Here is a 21,512-nt window from a genome sequence, read left to right on the forward strand (position 1 = left end):
ATTCCTTTTTCTGACTGAATATACAGTTTCGCAATTCCTTTTAGGGATCGTTTGGCAAAAATTAGCATTTGCAAATCATTCCATCCCATTAAATCAGAAATTTTTTCGAAGTCAGTAATCCATTTTCTCACTGGATAATCGTCTTTTCCGTCGAAGGGTCTTATGCTGACTTCTACGTCTTTAAAAGTCAAAGCAAAAGAATCATTTACTTTACCGGCCGTCATTCTACCTGATTTTGTTTTTTTCTTCGTCTTTAAAGCCATCGTTTGCCTACTTTCAGTTTCGTTCTCGTATTCATTATTGTCTTCATCGTCGAAATCGTCTTTATCGTCATAAACGTCTTTATCTTCGTCATAAGCTTCTTTATCGTCGTCCGCGTCGTTGTCGTCATCGTCATCTTCGTCATTCTTGTCATCTACATTTAATTCGTTCAAAAACGAACAAATACGTTCAATTACGTCGTCATTTGCACCCGAATAATCCAGATCCAATACGTTACAGACTGCAACTAAGTCTGGCATATCTAATTTCTGTTTTATGTCGTTTATCTTATCAGCATATTTGCTGGCATTTTTATCCCACGCAAAGCCTGAAAAATTTCGCAAGTTCCTTCTTGTTTGTCGCGGCACCCCTTCATCACCATATGCTATAATATGCAACGCCTTAACAGCTTTATATGCCGAATTTTTAATATTATAACTAATTTTTTGAAAATCGGTAAGAGTCGTTTGTTTAGACTGCATTTTAAAAATTGATATCAAAGTTATTTAAAAAAAAATAAAAAATTTTAAAATTTATAAAAAAAATTAAAAATTTAAAAACTTATAGATTATTTTTCTGAGTGTAGTCTAAATTAGTATTACTGTGAACTAGGTTGTGGTCGCTTTTAATTCGCAAATCTTATCTCTTTATATTACAACAATATAATAAGTACAATAATATCTCTGAATAAAGCAAAATATCCTACTAAAAGTTTTTGATTTTAACATTCAAATTAAAATATTATTATAGTCAAGTATCAACTATCATTATCAAACTATAAGTCCTCACATCAACAGAGTAAAGTTAAATCAACAAATAATTACAAATACTTTTGTTTGTTTAAAAGTTCTTTCCTAATTTTCACAGTTCATGATAAAAAAAAATAATCTTCGCACGATCTATTAAGGTGGGTACACATATGCGAGCCGAACGGTATACGTACCGTACGCGTACAGATCCTTGAAAAATATTCTACATCGTACTGATCGCATACTTATCTCGATCCATGGAAAGCGACAAACCAACAACGAACACACATGTGCGAAATGATTCATTTTATTTATAATTTGGGGACTGATTTATGTTCCTGTTTTTGCTTGTTTAACAAAAATAGAAATATGTACAATAATCAGTTTACTGTTTTCTCACGTCTCTCTAGGAAGGAACACGTCATTCACACAATGTCGATTTGATGACACAATAAAAATGTTCGCTGCGTCTAGTAAGCGCCGTCCAAACTGAAAGACGAGCTTCCTTTGAAGTCGTGAAATAAACCGCAACAATTTGGTTCGCGACGAGTCACGATGAAACAGTACGCAAGCGGTTTTTTCTGCCGTACACATTAACGAATATAGCGTTCGCATACCGTATGCATACCGTTTGGCTCGTATGTGTACCGACCTTTAAAGGAACAAAGTCACCTGATCATTTGTCATCATCCAGTGGGTCCAAACATCCATAAACCATAAATTAATTTTATCGTCGTCTGCAAACAGCCACTTGTCGTCTGCTTCGTCGTCAATCGTCTCGTCACTTCAGCCTCTTATTTACACTTGGCATATTATGTTACAAAACGTTACTGTCTCTTTCGAAATAATCCCGATTGAGCCCCCAAAATGTAGGTCTAATTAAGTTCTTTTATTATTTGAAGAGGAATTAACGTTATAGTAAAGTCCGCGATCTATGCGAGAAGTCTTTATTACATAAAATAAACTGTAATGATGTTATTTACATGTACACAAAATTACGGATAACTGTCTGCGAATTAAAATATCGAACACCCCCGTCGTTAATTGGTTTCGTCTTTTTCGGCGTGCACGATAATTTAAGTCTACTCAGTTCGGGCGACAAAAATCGAATCCCGTTTAGCTCAGGAGGAATGTGTGATCTCGTCTACATATCTCCTGTCCCCTTCACCCGAATCGCGTCTCTTTTATAGCGACTTAAGCATATTATTTAAGTGGTTTCTTGCAGTGGTGTAACTAATGAATAAAACTATGCTAAATACTTATGCTAAGAAATATTCCTACATTTATATTTGTTGAAAGTTGGTTACACGAGGATATTTTACATTGTGAAATTAAAATACCTTCATATAGAACTTTTAGATGTTATCGTGATACTAGTTATAAGTCAAGAGCAGGGGTATTTTCATTGTTGTTAAAGACTACATTAAGGCAACTGTGCTGAAACCTTTGTACAGATCTATCGAACAACTTTTTCTTTTATCATTTGGTACAGAAAATTTTATAATTGGAGGAGTATACATTCCCCCAAAATTCATAGAACGAATATATGAACAACACTGTTTATCAGTCGGAGATATATCTTAAAGGTATAATCATCATAACACATATATATTCTGTGACTTCAATTTTCCTGAAGCTTCATGGGAGAACAATGAATCAGGTGTCCTGGTGAATTATCCTTAAGGTTCACATGCCTTGTACTTAGCTGAGTTTTATCGTTTCTTGAATTTTTTTCAAATGATTAATATTCCAAATGAAAGAAATGTGTTTTTTGACTTAGTATTTACAAATATTTGTGATTTACAAGTAGCAAAAGCTTCAGATCCGATTTTAAAAATAGCTATCATCACATAAGTTACACTTACAATATTAGTTTATATGAATGTCAAGGTAAGTCATTAGAATATACTAGTATTGTTTGTACCAGTGAAAAGATTTAGAACTTCTATTTATCCAAAATAGTTTAATGACAACTTATGTTATTTCGTTGTGCAGAAAAAAATTGCTCATCAAAATTATTTGACTTCCTGTAATCAAGAAGATTATGAGATTTTCTCAGAACTTAGAAGATTGTGTAAAGATTTATCAAATTAACACTTATCTAAATCAAGTAAACCATAGTTTATTCAGTAATCCTAAATACTTTTGGCAGTTTGTAAATAGTAAGGGAGTATCAAATGATTTACTAGATAGTATGTATTATGGTAATGTTATAGCAACAACTGGACAACATATTTCAAACTGTTTCAGTCAATTTTTTTCAACAATTTATTCACATCAATTAAATATTAATAACTTGAAAGTAAAGGAAAACAGCAATCTTTTTACACCTAATTTTTCAATATCAGTCGAAAGATATTTTTAAAGACATTTTATGCTTACCTAATAGTGAAGCAGTGGTCCAGATGGTATTTCTGATTATTTTCTAAAGAATTGTATTGACTCACTAACTAATTCTTTACATTTTCTTTTTGAATCATCATTAAAGACATAAGTTTTCTCAGCTTTATGGCAGCATTTTTATATATCAGGTAATAAACAAGATGTAACAAATTATCGAAGCATGTGTAAACAATCCTCTATACCAAAACTTTTTGATAGACTAATGCACAATCAATTAACATTTTATTGTAAAGAGCTCCTAAAACACAATCAACATGTATTTTTTCAGAATAAATCAACGGTAACAGATTTAGTACTCTTTGAAAAAAAATATATTAAACGCCTTTGAGAATAATAGTCAGATGGATACTATTTATACTGAATTCTCCAAGTCATTTGACAGAATAGATCATAACATCCTATTAGAAAAATTAAATGCCTTTTGCTTCAGTCATCAATCTTTACAATGGTTTAGCAGCTTTTTAAGAGACCACAGACCAAGTGAGAATAGGTTGTTTTAATTAAAATATAATTCATGTGATATCAGGAGTACCCCAAGGAGCTCACTGTTCACCCTTGTTATTTAATATGTTTGTGAATGATATATCAGAATGTTTTAGAATCTGCCATTTCCTGATTGCAGATGATTTGAAATTATTTAAATCTGTAGATTCAAATGATGACATAACTTTAAGTCAAGAAGATTTAGACCCATTGAGTATTTGGTGTGAGAATAATATTTTGCATTTAAATGTTTCTAAATGCTGCTATATAAGTTTTTATAGAGGTTTTAAAAAATATACTTCTTATATAGTTTGGTTCAAGATATAAGAAATTTGGCCTGAGGCTGGTGGGATGACCCAGTCGACCGCAGTATTATAATAATGAACAACACCTATTGATGTTACTAATCCCTCAATAGTCTTTGCGACGGGTAACAATCATTTTGGAACAGCTTACTAGAACCAGACTTTATATTATTTACAGAACTGACTCGTTACCTATCAGTGCAAATAAATGGTTAAAATTAAAATTTTTACACAATGCTTCGTATTAAAAAAAATTTGCTATATACGAATTAGTCATCTTTGCTTACTCATCTGAAATTAAGTTGCTTGGAATTAATTATTATTAACGATCACAAACAAATTTCATGTTCAACGTTGAATTTTATGGAGTTAGAATATTATCTGTTTTATGTCGTTTCCATCTAAGCTTCAAATTTTATTTTTTTTATGTTTATCAAAATGTTTGATAGGTATATGATTATTCCAGAAGACATGGTCAATTTCCAACCGTAAGATTACACAAACACGTTACACAAACTACACGTTCTCTTACTCATGGCGTCGTCTACTTCGTTCCTCCAGGATTTTCGGGGCCGTCCTTTTTTCCTCCTTCCTATGGGGCTCCATTCGGTTATTCTCTTTATCCATCTGCTAGTTCTTCTTACATGTCCATACCACTTTAGTCTTTGAAAATAATATTCTTCATAATAATTAAGAAAATAATATTCTTAATATAATTGAGAATAATCCAAAAGTGAGTACCCGAGTAATTAGTCATGGTTTGTAAAATCCACATATCACTGCTAGCGAACACTTAAAAAGAATAATCTCCATCCTTACCATATACAGGAAGTACAAAGATTGATACTTGGAGATGAAATATCCAGAATTGATTTTAGTAGGTGGATCACTCGAAATCCAAGCATTGTAAATAGATGTTTATTCACGAATGAAGCAAAATTCACGAGAGATACGAGGGATATACAATCTCAGAAACTCACACGTTTGAGCAGAGCAAAATCCATTTGCCATAAGGCTAAGTCACTAGCAGCATACATTTTCTGTTAATGTAGGCTGTTGCATATTTGATAACAAATTAATAAGACCATATATTTTACCTCCCACCTTCACCAGTGAAGTGTATATATCTTTTTTAGAAAATAATTTACCAGTACTGATATGTGATGAAAGTATCAATACATGTGGAATATACTTTCAACATGATGGTGGTTATCATAGAATGTAAATGTTTTATCCGACAATTTTCATAACAGATGGATTGGTAGAGTATACCACTAAATTTAGTTTTTCATCCACTTTCAAAGTCAGAATCCATTTTAAAAAAATCTAATGCACAAGGTTTTGTTTTTGGGTTAGAATATTTTTCCAATATTTTTATTATTAATATTTTTTGAATTTTAAAGAATATTTGCGTGCCAAATATAAAGAAAATATACAGTCTGGTTAAACAGTTAAGAACCAAATATGAAGTTGACAAAATAGATAAAATACCCAGTATCTTTGTTATTTTAAGGAAGACCCTTTAAGTATGGAGTGAGATCGCCTGAGTGTCCCCTTTTTTCAGTTAATGTATGTTAATTTCCCAAAGAAACACCCTGTATATGTTACAAAAGTAACAAAAAGGGCTTAGCCATGTTTTAGTTGATTTTATTTTTTAATAAAATGATAAACAAGTTAGGTTATAGTTTGAATACCTTTTGTGGAAATGATTAACCACTGAAAAGTAGGAAGGATTACTCCAAGGTCTGCTCTAATTATGATTTTTTCGATTACTCTGTATAAAAATTAAAGTCTGTGACTTTGCCTTTTTATTTACAGGCAAGCCTGCCAAGAGCAAAGAAAGAGGGAATTTAGAGGTAAAAATTAGATTCTCAGTAAAATCAGGTAGTTTAACTAATTTGAGCAAAAGAGAAAAACACAAGTCCTCAGTGTCTACTGTAGCTCATTCCTTAGGAGGAAGCCTAATGAGTTTAGGAAGTGCCGAGAAAAGAAAAGGAATAAAGAAATTTGCAAAATCAATTGGATCCAAAATAAATTTAAGAGGTAAAAAGAAAGATCATGATGATGATGGTTCTTCTATTGGTAGTATTGGGAGTTTGAATATTAGAAGCGTCCAGGAGAATTTTAAAAGTAAGCAGTCCATTGAAGATGCTGATCCTGGAGTTGTCAGTGACGATGATGATTTTACTGTAAGTTTTTACTTTTTTCATAACATATTGTCATTAGTGCGAGGAAGTCAAATTACTCATTTGTTGAAAGAGATACAAAAAAGTTATTTAGGTAAAAGTTGAAACATAGATAGGACCATCCTTTAAAAATACTTTCAAATATACACAGCCACCCATACTAACAGGGCGGAACAAACTTATCTTTTTTTTAATAGAACACCCTGTATATTTTTACATTTTTTGACTCTTCTCGATGTTCTCGTTTTTTCAAGGTTTTGCAATATTTATGAGGTAGTTTAAAAGATAATTATGTTTTTTTTATTAATTTCATACCAATATTACACGAGGCCATGGATTTCATACCAATATTAAGAGGCTATCGAAAAGAATACAGTCCTGGTTGGCCCCATAACGGCGAAGAACTGTACCAAAATTTGCTTGAAAGTGGCGATCAAGAGTTACTACTCCATAGACTAGATGCAGCGAGACAACAAAAATGGACGGAAACTGAAGAAAGTCTTATTTTTCAAACATAAGTAGGCAAACATGGACACTACTAAGAAAATTAAGAAGCGGAACTCCTATAACAAGGAACAAAACAATAATTAACCCAAACACTATTGCTTCACATCTGGTATCGACGTCTAGGGCCCCGAAAGACAAGCCACACACAATCAAGGTAAAACGAGAGCTCAAAACTTTAAAATTCCAATCGCCAGAAACCGAATACTCCCGCCCTTTCACTTGCGAAGTAGTCACTATAGCTCTCAAGGATGTAAAGCCAGGTAAAGCCCCAGGTTTTGACAATATTCATCCCGAATTCTTAATTAAGAGCGGCAAATATGCGAGAGAATAATGGGCCAATTTTTCACGGACATTGTAAATAACGGTACCATACCACAGGAACTCAAACGAGATCATTGCCATATCAAAATCAGGGAAACCAAATGATAACAACCCTAAGAATTACAGACCAATAGCTCTACTATCGGCGACGTTCAAGCTACTAGAACGACTTATCTACAACAGAATTAGTCCAAAGCTACTTGAATCAATACCGGTTGATCAGGTAGGTAGGTTTCTGACCGAAAAGAAGCTGCGCAAATCAGGTTCTTTTACTTACCACATTTATTGAGGCAGGATTCCAGAGAAAACTTAAAAGCGACCTACGATACTATCTGGAGAGAAGGCATGATATACAAGCTCCTTCGTACAATCTCTTGTAAATCCACTGCCTCAGGGATCTGTCCTAGCTCCTCTCCTCTTTAGCCTGTACATCGCTGATATTCCAGAAACAAGATCAACAAAGTTTGGTTGCGCTGATGACTGGGTCCTTGCAACAAGGTGTAAGTCATTTAAAGAAACAGAAGAAATCCTCACGGCGCACTTACACACAGTGGGAAAGTATTTCCATAAATGGAGGCTCCAACCAAATGCTACCAAAACAGGTTTCCAGTTTCCACCTAAATAACAAGCTTGCAGGAAAAACACTCAACATCCAATTCGAAAACACCACACTCGCCTACAATAAAACACCCAAAGTACCTTGGGGTGACTCTTGACAGAACCCTATCTTTCAAGGAACATCTGTCAGAAACAGCGGAAAAACTTAAATCCAGAAACAACATCATCCAGAAGCTGTGCGGCACAACATGGGGAGCATCGGCTTCCATCTTGCGATCATCTCCCCTAGGCCTTGTCTTCTCAACCGCAGAATACTGCTGTTCAGCCTGGCTTAACAGCCCACATATACACAAAGTAGATGCCCAATTAAATAATATAATGAGAATGATTGCTGGAGTGATCAAATCCACCCCTACGCAATAGCTCCCAGTACTGAGCCACATTTCACCTCCTAAACTACGGCGCATACACTCCCTCACTAGTGAGTACAGAAAGATAGTAACGAGATCCTGCCAAACCATCAAGATATAGATGCTGCCAACGGTAACCGTCTACGCTCCAGACGACCGCCAATAAAAACAGCACAGACTGCTGTGGACAATGAGTTCAACTTAACGACCACTTGGATTCGAGAATGGATGGAACAACAAAATAGCAGCTTACCCTGCATCACACAAAAACCACCAGGTTTTGACTTACCACGCAACACATGGACTATGCTGAACCGAATCAGAACCCAAGACGGCAGATGCGGTTACATGATGCACAAATGGGGTAAACGACCATCCTCACTCTGTGACTACGGACAACCATAAACCATCTGTCACATCACAGAATAGTGCCCCACAAGATCCTATCATGGCAGGCCAGAGGATTTCCTAATGGCGATTCCAGAGTCGGTAGACTATATAAATAAGTTAGATGTTCGTTTGTAAACCTATGTACATATGTTTTATACAAAATATATGTAAATTTAAATGTAAATGTGTCAAGTGCCATACGATAAATAAATAAATAACAGGCAATATATCAACAAAAATAGACAAACACATAAAAAAGACACGAATAACAACTTGGGCAAATATATTAACAACGACAAGAGACAAAAGAAAAAGTACTTACACAGTGGTGTATACAAACTTAACTGTGGTGACTGTCCAACAACTTACATTGGTCAAACTGGTAGAATTTTTAACAAATGTATAGCAGAACGTAAAAGGGCTTTCAAGAATAGAAAAACAGATTCTACGTACGCACCTCACCTTCTAGAGTTCTAGATCATAATCATTCTTTTAATGACCAATTTCAAATTCTTCACATTCAAAATAAAGACCTTAAGCTATCCTTATTAGAATATATGAAAATTAACAAATTAAAAAATATAGACATAATTCTGAATGACCAACTTGAGACAAACAACTTATTCAATTGAAGACTATAAAGTATTAACTCATTCCAAAAATAGATCACTTGAGGAATGCACTCTACCGAAATAGCTGTAGTGATAATAAATTATAATAAATTTTGTGGAAGTATTGAAAACACAAGTTTTCAGTGTTCTATTTGTTAGATAAAATGAATTTCCATAAAGTAACAGTCGAATCCATCACAAAAATATACAGGGTGTTCCATTATAAAAGATAAGTTTATTCCATCCTGTCAATATGATATTCCAACCTGTCAATATCCTGTATATTTGAAAATATTTTTAAAGTATGGTCCTATTTATGCTCCAACTTATACCGAAATAATTTTTTTTTTTTTTCGTATCTTATACATCAAATGAGTAATTGGACTTCCTCGCACTAATGCCGCATCCTGTATATACTTTAGCAAATATTACCGTCCTTAAGGAATTTTACAATGTCTAAATATTTATTACTGAATAACTACTGATTTTTAGATCAAAAAGTGGAAATATTTAATTAAATCTGGAAGGTTTTCTTAATAAAATCAAACACTTTGATGTGCTTAGAATGTTCAGTATATTTTGACTCGAAAAAAAAAATGTTTGTGATCCTTTTGGCATCAATTTTATCTTGAAGAATGTAGTACCTAATAAATACTCCTAGTTTATGGCCTTAAATATTTTTTACACTCTAATGTTTTATTCTGATCAAAAAAATGTATTTATTCAATAATCCACTCAATTCAGTATTAAAATTCAATATTTCACTTCATTATTTAACATGTTAAATATTCATTTTGGTTACCGAACCTCCTTATTTTTAAAAATAACTTTACTCTTATCAATAAATGAATATTATTAGCTTACTATTCTAGTTATTATATGTAGTTAATGAATAAATTTTCAGAAAATAGTTTACATAAAAAAAGTTTAAGTATTATTTTCTTTTTCATTTTAAGTATTCTTTTTCTCTTCTTATTTGAGTTTAAAATTCCATGACTGTTTAAGCCTAGTACTACAGCAAGAAGTATGCCTGCTACATGTCTCTTGTATCCAGCTGCCTCTGAGGTTTTCTCATTTTTTTAGCTTATGTTCATCAATTTATATAATATTTTTTAATATAAAGTTTGCCAGATCAACAAAAATGCTGCTACTGATTTTAAAAATATCACCAACATTTATTACATGTAAATTGTAAGTATTGTAATTTTTTGCAGCTTGATGACTTGTCACACAAGAGTTCAGCTAGTTCTTTAAACCATCCAGTTGTTAATAGAACTGCTTCACCCATCTTAAAAAATCCTTCTGTTGAGAATATAGTTCACGTGGAAAAGAAAAGTACCGTACCACCAATAAAGCCTCCCAGAATAGATCAAAAAGAACCTCAGGATGAATGGGAATCCAAACTGGTTGGAAATAAACCCCGAGGTAAAATTTTTTATCCGCTATATTTTTATCATGTTTTTCATTTTTGAGTATGTAGAATTGGGAATTGGTACTTGTATTTACACAACTTTTGTTTTTAGGCGTTTTGAGGCCTGGTAGTAGTGAATCATTAAATAGAAGATCTTGGGATTCCTCAAAACTAGCTTCACAAATAGAAGAAGAGCCTGCAGAGTTGTTAGATATACCTAAGAAAAATTTTGAGACTATAAGTTTAAGATCCACTAAATCTCCAGAAACTCCTAGAAAAGAAGCTAAGGAGGGAATGTTTTCCAAATTTAAAAACTTCAGAAAAGGTATCAATATTTTTATTTATTTTCAAGTTGATTGCTAAAGTTTGCTCATGCGTGGAAACATAATTCTCTCTTCATTTTCGTGTATTTCCTCTTTTGAAGGAAGTTCGTGATGAATTATCCTAGTGTAAGCTTTTTTGCGCATAATGACATGTTCTTTTTAGCTCTTGTCTATACTATAAGGTAAATTCTGGTAACATTGACACATCTTCACAAAATATTGTTGTGAATTTATTAATTGTTAAGTCTTTAATTTATAATGTCTTGTTCTTATCTTAATTCATTAAAAAGCACAATGACTGATATTTATTTATTTTCACTAAACATACATAATTTATTAAAAAAGCGAACGTAACATTTTATCGCGAGCGCGTCGTCCGAATTAACTGTCCCTTCCAAATAAAGTTCCGTTATTATATACCAGTGCCGTTATCTCGAAAAATCCAAAACCTTCGATGGCGAAACGGTAAAGGCAAACTGGATTTCCCTCGCACTGGTTCTGGAAGGTCGCTCAGGTAAATCGAGGCCTCTCGTAATCTCTACAACATATTAGAATAAAAACATGTTTTAAAGGTTAAAAACTATGACTCATATTTTTACGTAACATTGCCCCCCTCTCAAAAGATGGTTCCTCCTGGAACCTTGTTGGGACTAGAACTGGAACGGTATGCTGGTATCGGCAACTGGACCCTCTTTTACAACTTCCAGTTGTATAAAAATGACAAGGGACGGTTTTCTCTCCGCACCAGTAACTATGCGGATTGCAACAGACTAACACCTGGACTTCGGTGTCTTTAAAGATCTCCTCCACCATATTTCGGATAACTCTCCAATCTAATTGGCGGCACTCCAACTTTGGCATGGCTAACTTTTGCACGTCGGACTCTAGTACGTGCCCTCTCAATTGAAGTAAGGCTTCCCATACATCTCGGTAGGTAGGTTGGTCACGGGCAGTGTCTTTTGTTACCAGGTAGAAAAGGTAACGTGATGCATCTTGGAGTTTCAAGGTTTTACCGGGAGCTGGCACTTGGCATTGAAGTTCTGCAACTCGACCAAACTTCCTTCGAAAGACGGATGCCAACCCTGGTGCGTCTTTGATACTGGCCGGGATGGTAAGGGCCAGCGAGTAGTCATCGGGGAGCGCGAGTAGATCTTGCTTTTCTTCAGTGGTAACACCATGTCTCGCTTTACCGGTACCTCCATAGGCACCCATGAATTCCTCAAACGTGAGGTCAGACACATCTTGGACTTGGTTTACTTCCACTTCTTCATCTACGTCGTGGTCACCTTCGAAAGATGCCAACCGGTTATGGTGTACTATCATCGGTTTTCCCCTCGGAATCTTGCTTATTCGGTAGATGACATCGTTGATCTTCTCCATGATGAGGTATGGACCTTCCCAAAACTGCTGCAATTTGGGAGAACAACCTTTTCGCTTCTTGGGATTATACAGCCATACTTTGTCGTTCTTCTTAAAGCAACCCTTTTCGGCTTGTGTATCGTACCGTTTCTTCATTCGGTCGCTAGCGATCTGAAGGTGGGAACGGACCAACTCATGTACATCGTCCATTCTTCTTCGTAATTCGATCACATAATCTTCACCTGCTACATCTTCTCCAGGTCGACACCCAAATTCTAGATCACAAGGTAGTCGCATTTCGCGTCCGAATAGGACTCTGGCTGGTGTCTGGCCCGTTGATTCGTTAACAGCAGATCTGTAGGCCATTGTGAAGAACGGAAGGTATTGGTCCCAGTCTCGCTGATGATCGGACACCATCTTTGTCAAATACTTGCCAACTGTCCTATTCATTCGTTCTACCATACCATCCGATTGCGGATGATACGCGGTAGTTCTTGTTTTCTTCATGCCTAGTCTATCACATATTCCTTGGAATAGATCACTTTCGAAGTTCCTGCCTTGGTCACTATGGATCTCCAAAGGCACTCCAAATCGGCTGATATATTCTTGGATCAACTTATCTGCAACGGTGGCGGCCTTCTGGTCTGGAAGTGCGTAAATCTCGACCCACTTAGTGAAGTAATCCATTACTACCAACATGTACTTGCCCCCATTTTCACTTTCTGGAAATGGCCCTGCAATGTCCAAAGCTATTCTTTCAAACGGGCTTCCAACATTATATTGTCTCATAGGAGCTCTCCTTTTCCGGTGAGGCCCGTTACTCGTAGCACAAATAGTACATTTCTTACACCAGTCTTTTACGTCGTCGGAACTGTTCATCCAATAAAACCGTTCCCGAATTCGCTGAAGGGTTTTCCTTACACCAAAATGCCCTCCCGATGGACTGTCGTGTAACTGACGAAGTACTTCGGCTATTCTGCTCTTTGGGATCACCAACTGTCTTCTCTTCTCTGAACCGTCATCATTTTCCAGGACTCGTTTGAGCAAGCCATCTTCGATGATAAATGAGTCCCACTGGGCCCAATACGTCTTAACTACTGAGCATAGGTTTGATATTTCCTGCCAAGGTGGTCGACGGTTTTCCTCTTTCCATTTTCGGATTTTCTGTATAACTGGATCTCTCTCTTGTTCTTCCCTTATCTTAGTAGGCGTCCAGTCGTCGTTGACAATCGTCGTTCTTAGCACTGCTGCTTCCTTGGATTCCGTTTTGTTGCAGTGGGAACACTCTGCTGGGCATGGCCTTCTGGAAAGAGAATCAGCGTTTCTGTGGCTAACTCCGGCCCGGTGCTCAATCTTAAAATCGTATTCTTGGAGTCGTTCGATCCACCTGGCTATCTGACCCTCTGGATTCTTAAACTGCATCAACCACTTAAGGGCGGCATGGTCGGTTCGGATTAGAAACTTTCTGCCATAGAGGTATTGGTAGAAGTGCTCTACTGATTTAACTACTGCTAGAAGTTCTCTTCTCGTGACGCAATAATTCCGCTCAGGTTTTGAAAGGACTTTACTAAAATATCCGAGGACTCGTTCCTGTCCTCCTTGAATCTGAGACAGCACTCCTCCAATTCCCACGTTACTTGCATCCGTATCTAAGATGAACTCTCCTTCTGGCAGTGGATACCCCAAAATTGGTGCGGTTATTAAATGCTTTTTCAACGTTTCAAAGGCATTTTGGCAGTCTATATCCCAGCGGTATTCTCTTGCTTCCTCTGTAAGTCGCGTTAATGGCTTAGCGATATCTGCAAACTTCTTAATAAACCTCCGGTAGTAAGTACATAGTCCAAGAAAACTTCTCACTTGATGTTTGTCAGTTGGTTTTGGCCATTCCTTAATGGAATCGATTTTTCCCTTATCCACGGCCACTCCTTCTTTACTGACTATATGACCCAGATAATTGACTTTACCTTGAAATAGCTGGCACTTCTTGGGGTTTAGCATCAATTGGGCAGCTTTAAGTCGATTAAAAACGTTTTCTAAATTCCTCAAATGATCTTCGAATGTCTCCCCCAAGACGATTATGTCATCTAAATAAACCAGGCATGTTTTCCAAGATAACCCTCTCAACACATTTTCCATAAGCCTCTCAAATGTCGCAGGAGCATTACAAAGTCCAAATGGCATAACGTTGAATTGCCACAATCCAGATCCTGTGGTGAAGGCTGTCTTTTCTTTATCGACTGGGTCCATTTCTACCTGCCAGTATCCAGACTTCAAATCTAAAGTAGAAAACAATTTACTTCCAGCCAATGTGTCCAATGTGTCATCGATCCGAGGCAGAGGATAACTATCTTTCTTGGTAACGTTGTTCAGCAAACGGTAATCCACACAGAACCTCGTCGTTCCGTCTTTCTTCTTAACCAGGACCACCGGAGAGACCCATGGACTCGTAGAAGGTTCTATCACCCCGTCTTTCTTCATTTCCTGAACAATCGTTTCAGCTTCCTCTCTCTTCGCCTGTGGTAATCGTCGAGCTGTTTGACGAATTGGCTTAGCATTACCAGTATCAATTTTATGCTTAACAACGGTAGTTCTTCCCGTCTTTCCTCCTTTCGGTACGAAAATATCACGATACTGCCGAAGAAATTCCCTTAATTTCCTTTTCTCCATCTGATTTAGAGACTGTCCTGCAACTGCAACCATTTGGTCGAATTTGTCGTTGGAATTATCAGATGTTGTCGCCTGACGAATTATGGATGTCACAGGTACACAAGTTCCTACTTTTGTCTCTTTCTTTATGGTCACTGGGTAGTCGTTGACATTGATAAGTCTCACAGGAATTTCTTTAGCCGAAGTCACCAATTCCTTTCCAATTATGATTCCACGGCCAACCTCATCGTCGTGGTTCCAAGGCTCCATCATAACAGGTCTCCCTTCGTCTACAATTCCCTGTAGTCGCGCTACTATGATCGTTTCGCTTCTCGCAGGCACGACTGTATCTTCTGTAATGGCTGCTTGCACAGTGTTGTCATTATGTGGATGGAGAAATACCTCCTCGTTGCCAACTTTGATTACCTTATTCTTAAAATCCAATTGGAATCCATGCATATTCATTACGTCCATTCCTAATATAACATCCTCTTCGATGTCAGCAACTATAACAGTATGGACAAACTTTTCTGCCCCAATTCCCAATTGTACCTGGATTTCTCCATGAATGTTGGCATTTTCACCTGTAGCGGTCCGAAGTCGTAACCTCGTTGGTAACAGTTTCTTTCGGCTGTTTATAACTGTCGGGCGTATAATGGTTCTGGTCGCTCCGGTATCCACCAACAACGTATGCTTTTTACCATTTATGTCTCCATCTACATATACACTATCTTCACGACATTTCAAAGAAGCTATTAGTATGAGAGGGTCTTTGGAAAAGTTCTGGGTCGAAGCTGCCCCCCTAAGGCTGACCCGTTCTAGTTTTCCTGATGGTGAGTTTCTTGATTTGCGTCGTACCTAGGGTGCTTACAGGAGCTTCGTACGTGTCCTATTTCGCCACAATTCCAGCATCTGATGGTCTTCGTTTTCTTGTATGTCATGCTTTTCATCATATTAACGAGCTGGTCAAGTTTATCTTCATCTCCTTCCTCTTTTACAGTCCTAACTTTACTGTACCCGCCAGAGGCCTGCGTAGCTGACTCGTATTCGAGGGCGGCGGATAGGACATCAACCAGCGTCTTGTGACGAGCTAATCGCAGTGTTCTCTGCATTTCATGATCACGAAGACCATCAATAAACGTTTGAACGGCCAATTTTTCCATCATGTCTTCGGGAGCTGTTGGATAAGCATATCGTACTAATCTGGCAATATCTACCTCATATTCTTGAAGAGCCTCATCTTTCTTCTGTCTACGATTTTTAAGCTGTGACTGATATACATGCTCCAAATGTTCGTGGCCATATCGCATATTTAACCTCTTCTTCAGTTGTTCGAAATCATCGGTCTCCTCTACGGCTATGGTCTGAAGCACATCTAAGGCATCTCCTCGAAGGGCGATAGTCAGGTTTACAGCCTTTTCTTTTTCAGACCATCCATTTGCTCTTGCGGCTGATTCGAACTGTTTCATGTAGTTGTTCCATGATGATTTTCCGTCGAAAGTTGGGACTTTAACATGAATAGAACCTCCACTTCCTTCAAATTTCGGCCGTGTCTCCAACTTAAATTTCGTCTCGTCTTCTTTTATCTCCACTGTAATCGGATTGTTACCTCTCTCTGCTGTCCCTGTTTCCTCCATCTTCTTTTCCATCTCTTTCCATATCTTTTCTTCGAAGGCTAACATATCGGCAGCAACTTGGTTTTTTAATGAAGATATTCTATCGTCCAGGGCAGACATCTCAGAAGTGACTTTAGAGATTTCCGAAGAGATGTTAGCAGAGACTTTGCTTTCCAGCGAAGAAATCTCGTTAGAAACTTTGTCTTCCAACGAAGCGATGTCGCCGGAAACTTTGGCTACATCACCAGAAACCTTGGCTACATCAGAAGAAACTTTCGAAATCGACGAGAGGACAGCATCTTCAAATATATAAGTCTCTGGATCTAGTCCTTCTTCTAGCAAAGCGTTCTTTAGTCGTTGGACTAACTCAGCCTTTTTTCCGGTAGAAGCTAATTCTCTGTCTTCGAGATGTCTTCTTAAATTAGTCACTGTCAGCTCATAAATCGTAGCCATTTTCACAATTTATTTTATATTCACTTGTATTATTATTATAAGTCTAATTTATGTTCGATCTCACTCTGACACCATTTGTTGTGAATTTATTAATTGTTAAGTCTTTAATTTATAATGTCTTGTTCTTATCTTAATTCATTAAAAAGCACAATGACTGATATTTATTTATTTTCACTAAACATACATAATTTATTAAAAAAGCGAACGTAACATTTTATCGCGAGCGCGTCGTCCGAATTAACTGTCCCTTCCAAATAAAGTTCCGTTATTATATACCAGTGCCGTTATCTCGAAAAATCCAAAACCTTCGATGGCGAAACGGTAAAGGCAAACTGGATTTCCCTCGCACTGGTTCTGGAAGGTCGCTCAGGTAAATCGAGGCCTCTCGTAATCTCTACAACATATTAGAATAAAAACATGTTTTAAAGGTTAAAAACTATGACTCATATTTTTACGTAACAATATTTATTTCTCGCATATGACTATACGTAGAAATTTGAAATTACGCGTATTGTTAGGTTGCTATATTGAGTAAATCGAGGGTAACAGTTTTATTGTAAGTTTCAAAATTTTGATAAACTTTTTTATTTTTGTATATGTGTCAGATGTCAATGTTCCCACACTCTAACAAAACATTGATGCTTCATATTAACTACGTTATAAGCCAATATTTACTAATGGTAGAGTAACAGTGACATATAAGTTAATTATGCACCATTTTTGGTACATAATTTATTCAAAACCCAAAAAATTCGAAAATAACAAGAATCAAAGTTAAAAAAAAAGTGATCGCGTCTATTAACGCAAAATCTACATTAAATACGTGCATCCCACGCTGAGTTGTAGGATTTGGCAGGACCCTTACTATATCTTTTAGCAAAACTGTGGCTTCGTCAGCAATGGTAGGAAATACAAAACATTTTTCTTTCTTTCTCAGGAAAGTCACTGCTACTTCAATACTTTCGGAAATAATTTCTGTTACCTTTTCAATGCAATGATGGATTTCATTCCTACGCTTATCAACTGTATAGTTTACCAAAACTCAAAAGTTAATCCCAATTTTGGTAGAATCTTGTTCTTTCATTTTTGCCACTGTATTGGGAATATCATGTTCCAATAGAGGCGCATCTAAGTCTGAATTGTCATCCATTCGTAAACTATCTTCGCTCTCGGAATTTGATTCATTTGTTTTCTTTTTCGCCTTTTTCGGCTTTTTATTTGTTTTCTTCAAACTATTGAACGAACGCAGTGCTTTCTGAACGAACTCTTTCCAAAACCTCTGCGGTAGTAAGACATTCAGCAAATTTTCTTCGAACTCTATTCCGTTTCAGTGTTTCTGGTCTTTTTTCTTGCCTCTGTAGTACTGATAATAATGAGAGTTCTAAGGTTTTTTTGGTGTCACATCTTTCGATATGGTGGCTAGACCTATTGGTAGAATTTGAAAGTTGCGATTAACCTGAAGTTCTAACTTTTCTGGAAAAATTGGAGCAGCTTCTTCTTGTTGTAGATCTGGAGTGGACGTGTGTGCTGATGAAACTTCACATTTTTGTAATATTTTATCCTCATTTAAAGGATAAATACCTGACCCTACAAATCCGCCAATTGCATTTTCTGTAGAGAAGCATTCTGTCTCGATCAATGTTTTAAACAATGAAGAAAAAGTAATTTTGTCTACATTTTTGCAACACATGCCACGAGCCACGATTGCTTCGCGCTTTTAAACACTCCCACATTTAAGGGTGGGACTGTTTACCAATTTTCAAACCAATTGGCAAACTGAACTTATTCCATCCATCCCGATGGCGAACAGTTAAATACAACATCGTCAGGGCCGTTTTGGATACAAGTAGAATACAAGTGTAAACCTTTATAATTTACAAAGGTAAATACTCTCCTATTGCACTACAGCAAACCAGAACAGTGCACGTTGATTTTGTTACGGTACCTACAACTTTATGTGGATTTTTAGATCCTTTTCGACATAAAATTTTTTTGATTCCAACGTTTGTTTGAAAACCAAACTCATCACAGTTGAATATATTTTGTGGTTTACGCGCTAAACCATTCTTTTTAATAGTGGTTTTTAGCTGTCGATAAAAGTCTCCTAACACTTCCGCTGAACAGGCTTCAGCGCGGTTCTTGGGAAGGTTTTGAGCAATTCTACAACTTAGTAGGTCTTTCCAGCGTCTCTCAAACCCTTCCATAAAAAATACTTGTTAATTATTAAATTCACCTTAAATTCAAAACAAATATGTTACCAGCAATCCAATCTTTTCCCGGCAATAAGGATTTATTCTGTCAGTTCGTTTTAGGTAATCTTGTACACAAATTTTTAACTGCATTCGATCAAATCCAAATCCCAGTCTGCTAATTTGGTTTGACATGAACTATTAGTCGCTCTTCTTCTTTGATAAGTACAGTACGTTTTCCAACATCTTTACATTTAAAATTATTTACATGATTCAATTAAGCTGTCCGATTAATGGCATACATTTCAGCATCTCGTTTTACTCTCATAACATCGTTCTTAACAGCACTCACGGCAGATTCCATTCTTTTTGTAGTGTATGTTTTGTCGGATCTCTTTTTTCCATTGTTGCTGAAAACAACTGTATATATAAGTATGTAAGTAACTAGGTACCTATTAATATCAAGATTTTGGAATTGACACTATACAGTAATGTAACATTGCAAACACATGGCAAAGTTAACCTCAAAACAATTTATGGATGTTTTCTTTTAATTAAAGCAAAATATAACAAAATATTTCAATAAGTTAATTAATAACGATTTAAAACAACTTACTTTATACAGAAACCGCAAAAATTCACCAGGATGACTTAGAATAATAAAGATTTACTTATCACGTAACAGTCAAATACTCTTATGGTCAATTTTAACAACCTTCTAAAATTTAAAATGGACTATTAAGTAGCTTTTGCTTATTCTTACAAGAGGGTGATACTACATGTGAAATTTTAAAACCGTCAAACTTCTATTTTTCTTGGGCGTACAAAACCTAAGCGGGATATTTGAAAATGTATCAATGTTTGCTCCCTGTCAATGTTACCCGGTTTTACCTTATTTGTGACATATATCTTTCTATAGCATATACCAACTGAAATACAAGATAAATTAGCCTAATTCAATAAATATACTCTTTTAGTTTAGCGATAATCGTTAAGATTCTGTCACAGAATAAATCTTAAAAAGCTTGTCAAACTTTTGCTTATTCCAATCTGAAACTAAAAACAGTTTTCTTGTAGCTTTAAAGTATAAAAGTTGGTGGTAGTGTATTGTAAAAATGGTTCAGCTTATTTCTTTTTAGTTTTTTTGTCTCCTATTGTCTAAAATCTTGTACTTTGTACTATCAGCTTCTTTTAGTTACTTATAGTGTTGAGAATTTTTTGTAGTTCATTTATAAATGACTTACCTGAATAGTGTAGCACCAAGACATGGTTTGAGTGGTAGTTTTATGTTGTTAATATAAATGTTGTATTTATTCTTTTGATATATACAAGTATTTAGTTTTAAAAAATAGTATATGCTTCTTAGATTGCTTGTTTTTAGATAAAAATGACCTTTTGACCGACAATGATAAACCAACAGGTAATTCAAGTCAACGTATTATTATAGGAGGTGAAACTGAAGTAAAAGTCACTTCGCAAAATAATCGGATTTCAAATGAATTGCAACAAAAGTTTGAAGGGAAATCGAGAGAAGTAAGTATTAAACAAAAATATAATTTTGATGATGATCGTTAATGTGTTTCATGGTTTTATTGTAGGACCTGATACTTTCCTTAGTAGAAACCCAAAATGCTTTAGAGAAACAGAAAAAGAAATTAAAAGACCTAGAAGACTATTTGGACGATCTGTTATTGCGTGTAATGGAAACATCACCTCGTATTTTGCAGAATCCTTATGTGACTTGCAAAATGGCAATACACTCAAAAATGACGTAAGTCTATATATTATATTATTATCAATTTTATGTTTTTTTAGTTTATTTATATTGAGAAGAATATAAATAACTACTTTCTCCAAACGGAAATATATAATATGATCTTTCATGACTACATTATATATAAAGGTGTCCAATAAGTCGGCACCATATGTGAAACTTTTTATTTTCAGTTTTATGAAAAAAATCATCACTATCATCACTCTCAGCGTATTCTACCGATTATGGTACAGCCTCCCTTACATAGTCGTTCTTTATTTCTGCCCACGATTGTCTAATATTCACTTTTCTGTGCCATGTTGTACCGGCTTGTTTCCTTATGTCATAGTCCCATCTTAAATTGGTCTCTTGACGCCTCTTGGATACCACATTTTAAATCTAGTGCACAATCTATTGTCAATTCTTCTCGCTAAATGTCCCGAACACTGCCATTTTAAATATTTAATTCTGTGGATTACATCGGTGACCTTGGTTTTTTGTCTGATCCATTGTATTGTTTTTCGATCTATCTTTGTTATACCTAGCATGCATCGCTCCATTGACCTTTGAGTGACTTA

General features: G+C 35.8%; 1 protein-coding gene across 2 annotated transcripts in view; it reads left to right on the forward strand.

Annotated features, from left to right (window-relative positions):
* Positions 1-21,512, forward strand: part of Rip11 (Rab11 interacting protein) — a 35,949-nt gene that overhangs the window by 7,006 nt on the left and 7,431 nt on the right. For both annotated transcript variants that reach the window (XM_072546760.1, XM_072546761.1), the window contains exons 4-8: positions 6,020-6,390; positions 10,399-10,609; positions 10,708-10,920; positions 20,563-20,714; positions 20,780-20,952. In XM_072546760.1, coding sequence (XP_072402861.1) covers positions 6,020-6,390; positions 10,399-10,609; positions 10,708-10,920; positions 20,563-20,714; positions 20,780-20,952 — 1,120 coding nt within the window. The remainder of the gene's footprint in view (positions 1-6,019; positions 6,391-10,398; positions 10,610-10,707; positions 10,921-20,562; positions 20,715-20,779; positions 20,953-21,512) is intronic.

The sequence above is a fragment of the Diabrotica undecimpunctata genome, chromosome 10, assembly GCF_040954645.1.
Source record: "Diabrotica undecimpunctata isolate CICGRU chromosome 10, icDiaUnde3, whole genome shotgun sequence".
In the NCBI taxonomy this organism is placed as follows: Eukaryota; Metazoa; Arthropoda; class Insecta; order Coleoptera; family Chrysomelidae; genus Diabrotica; species Diabrotica undecimpunctata.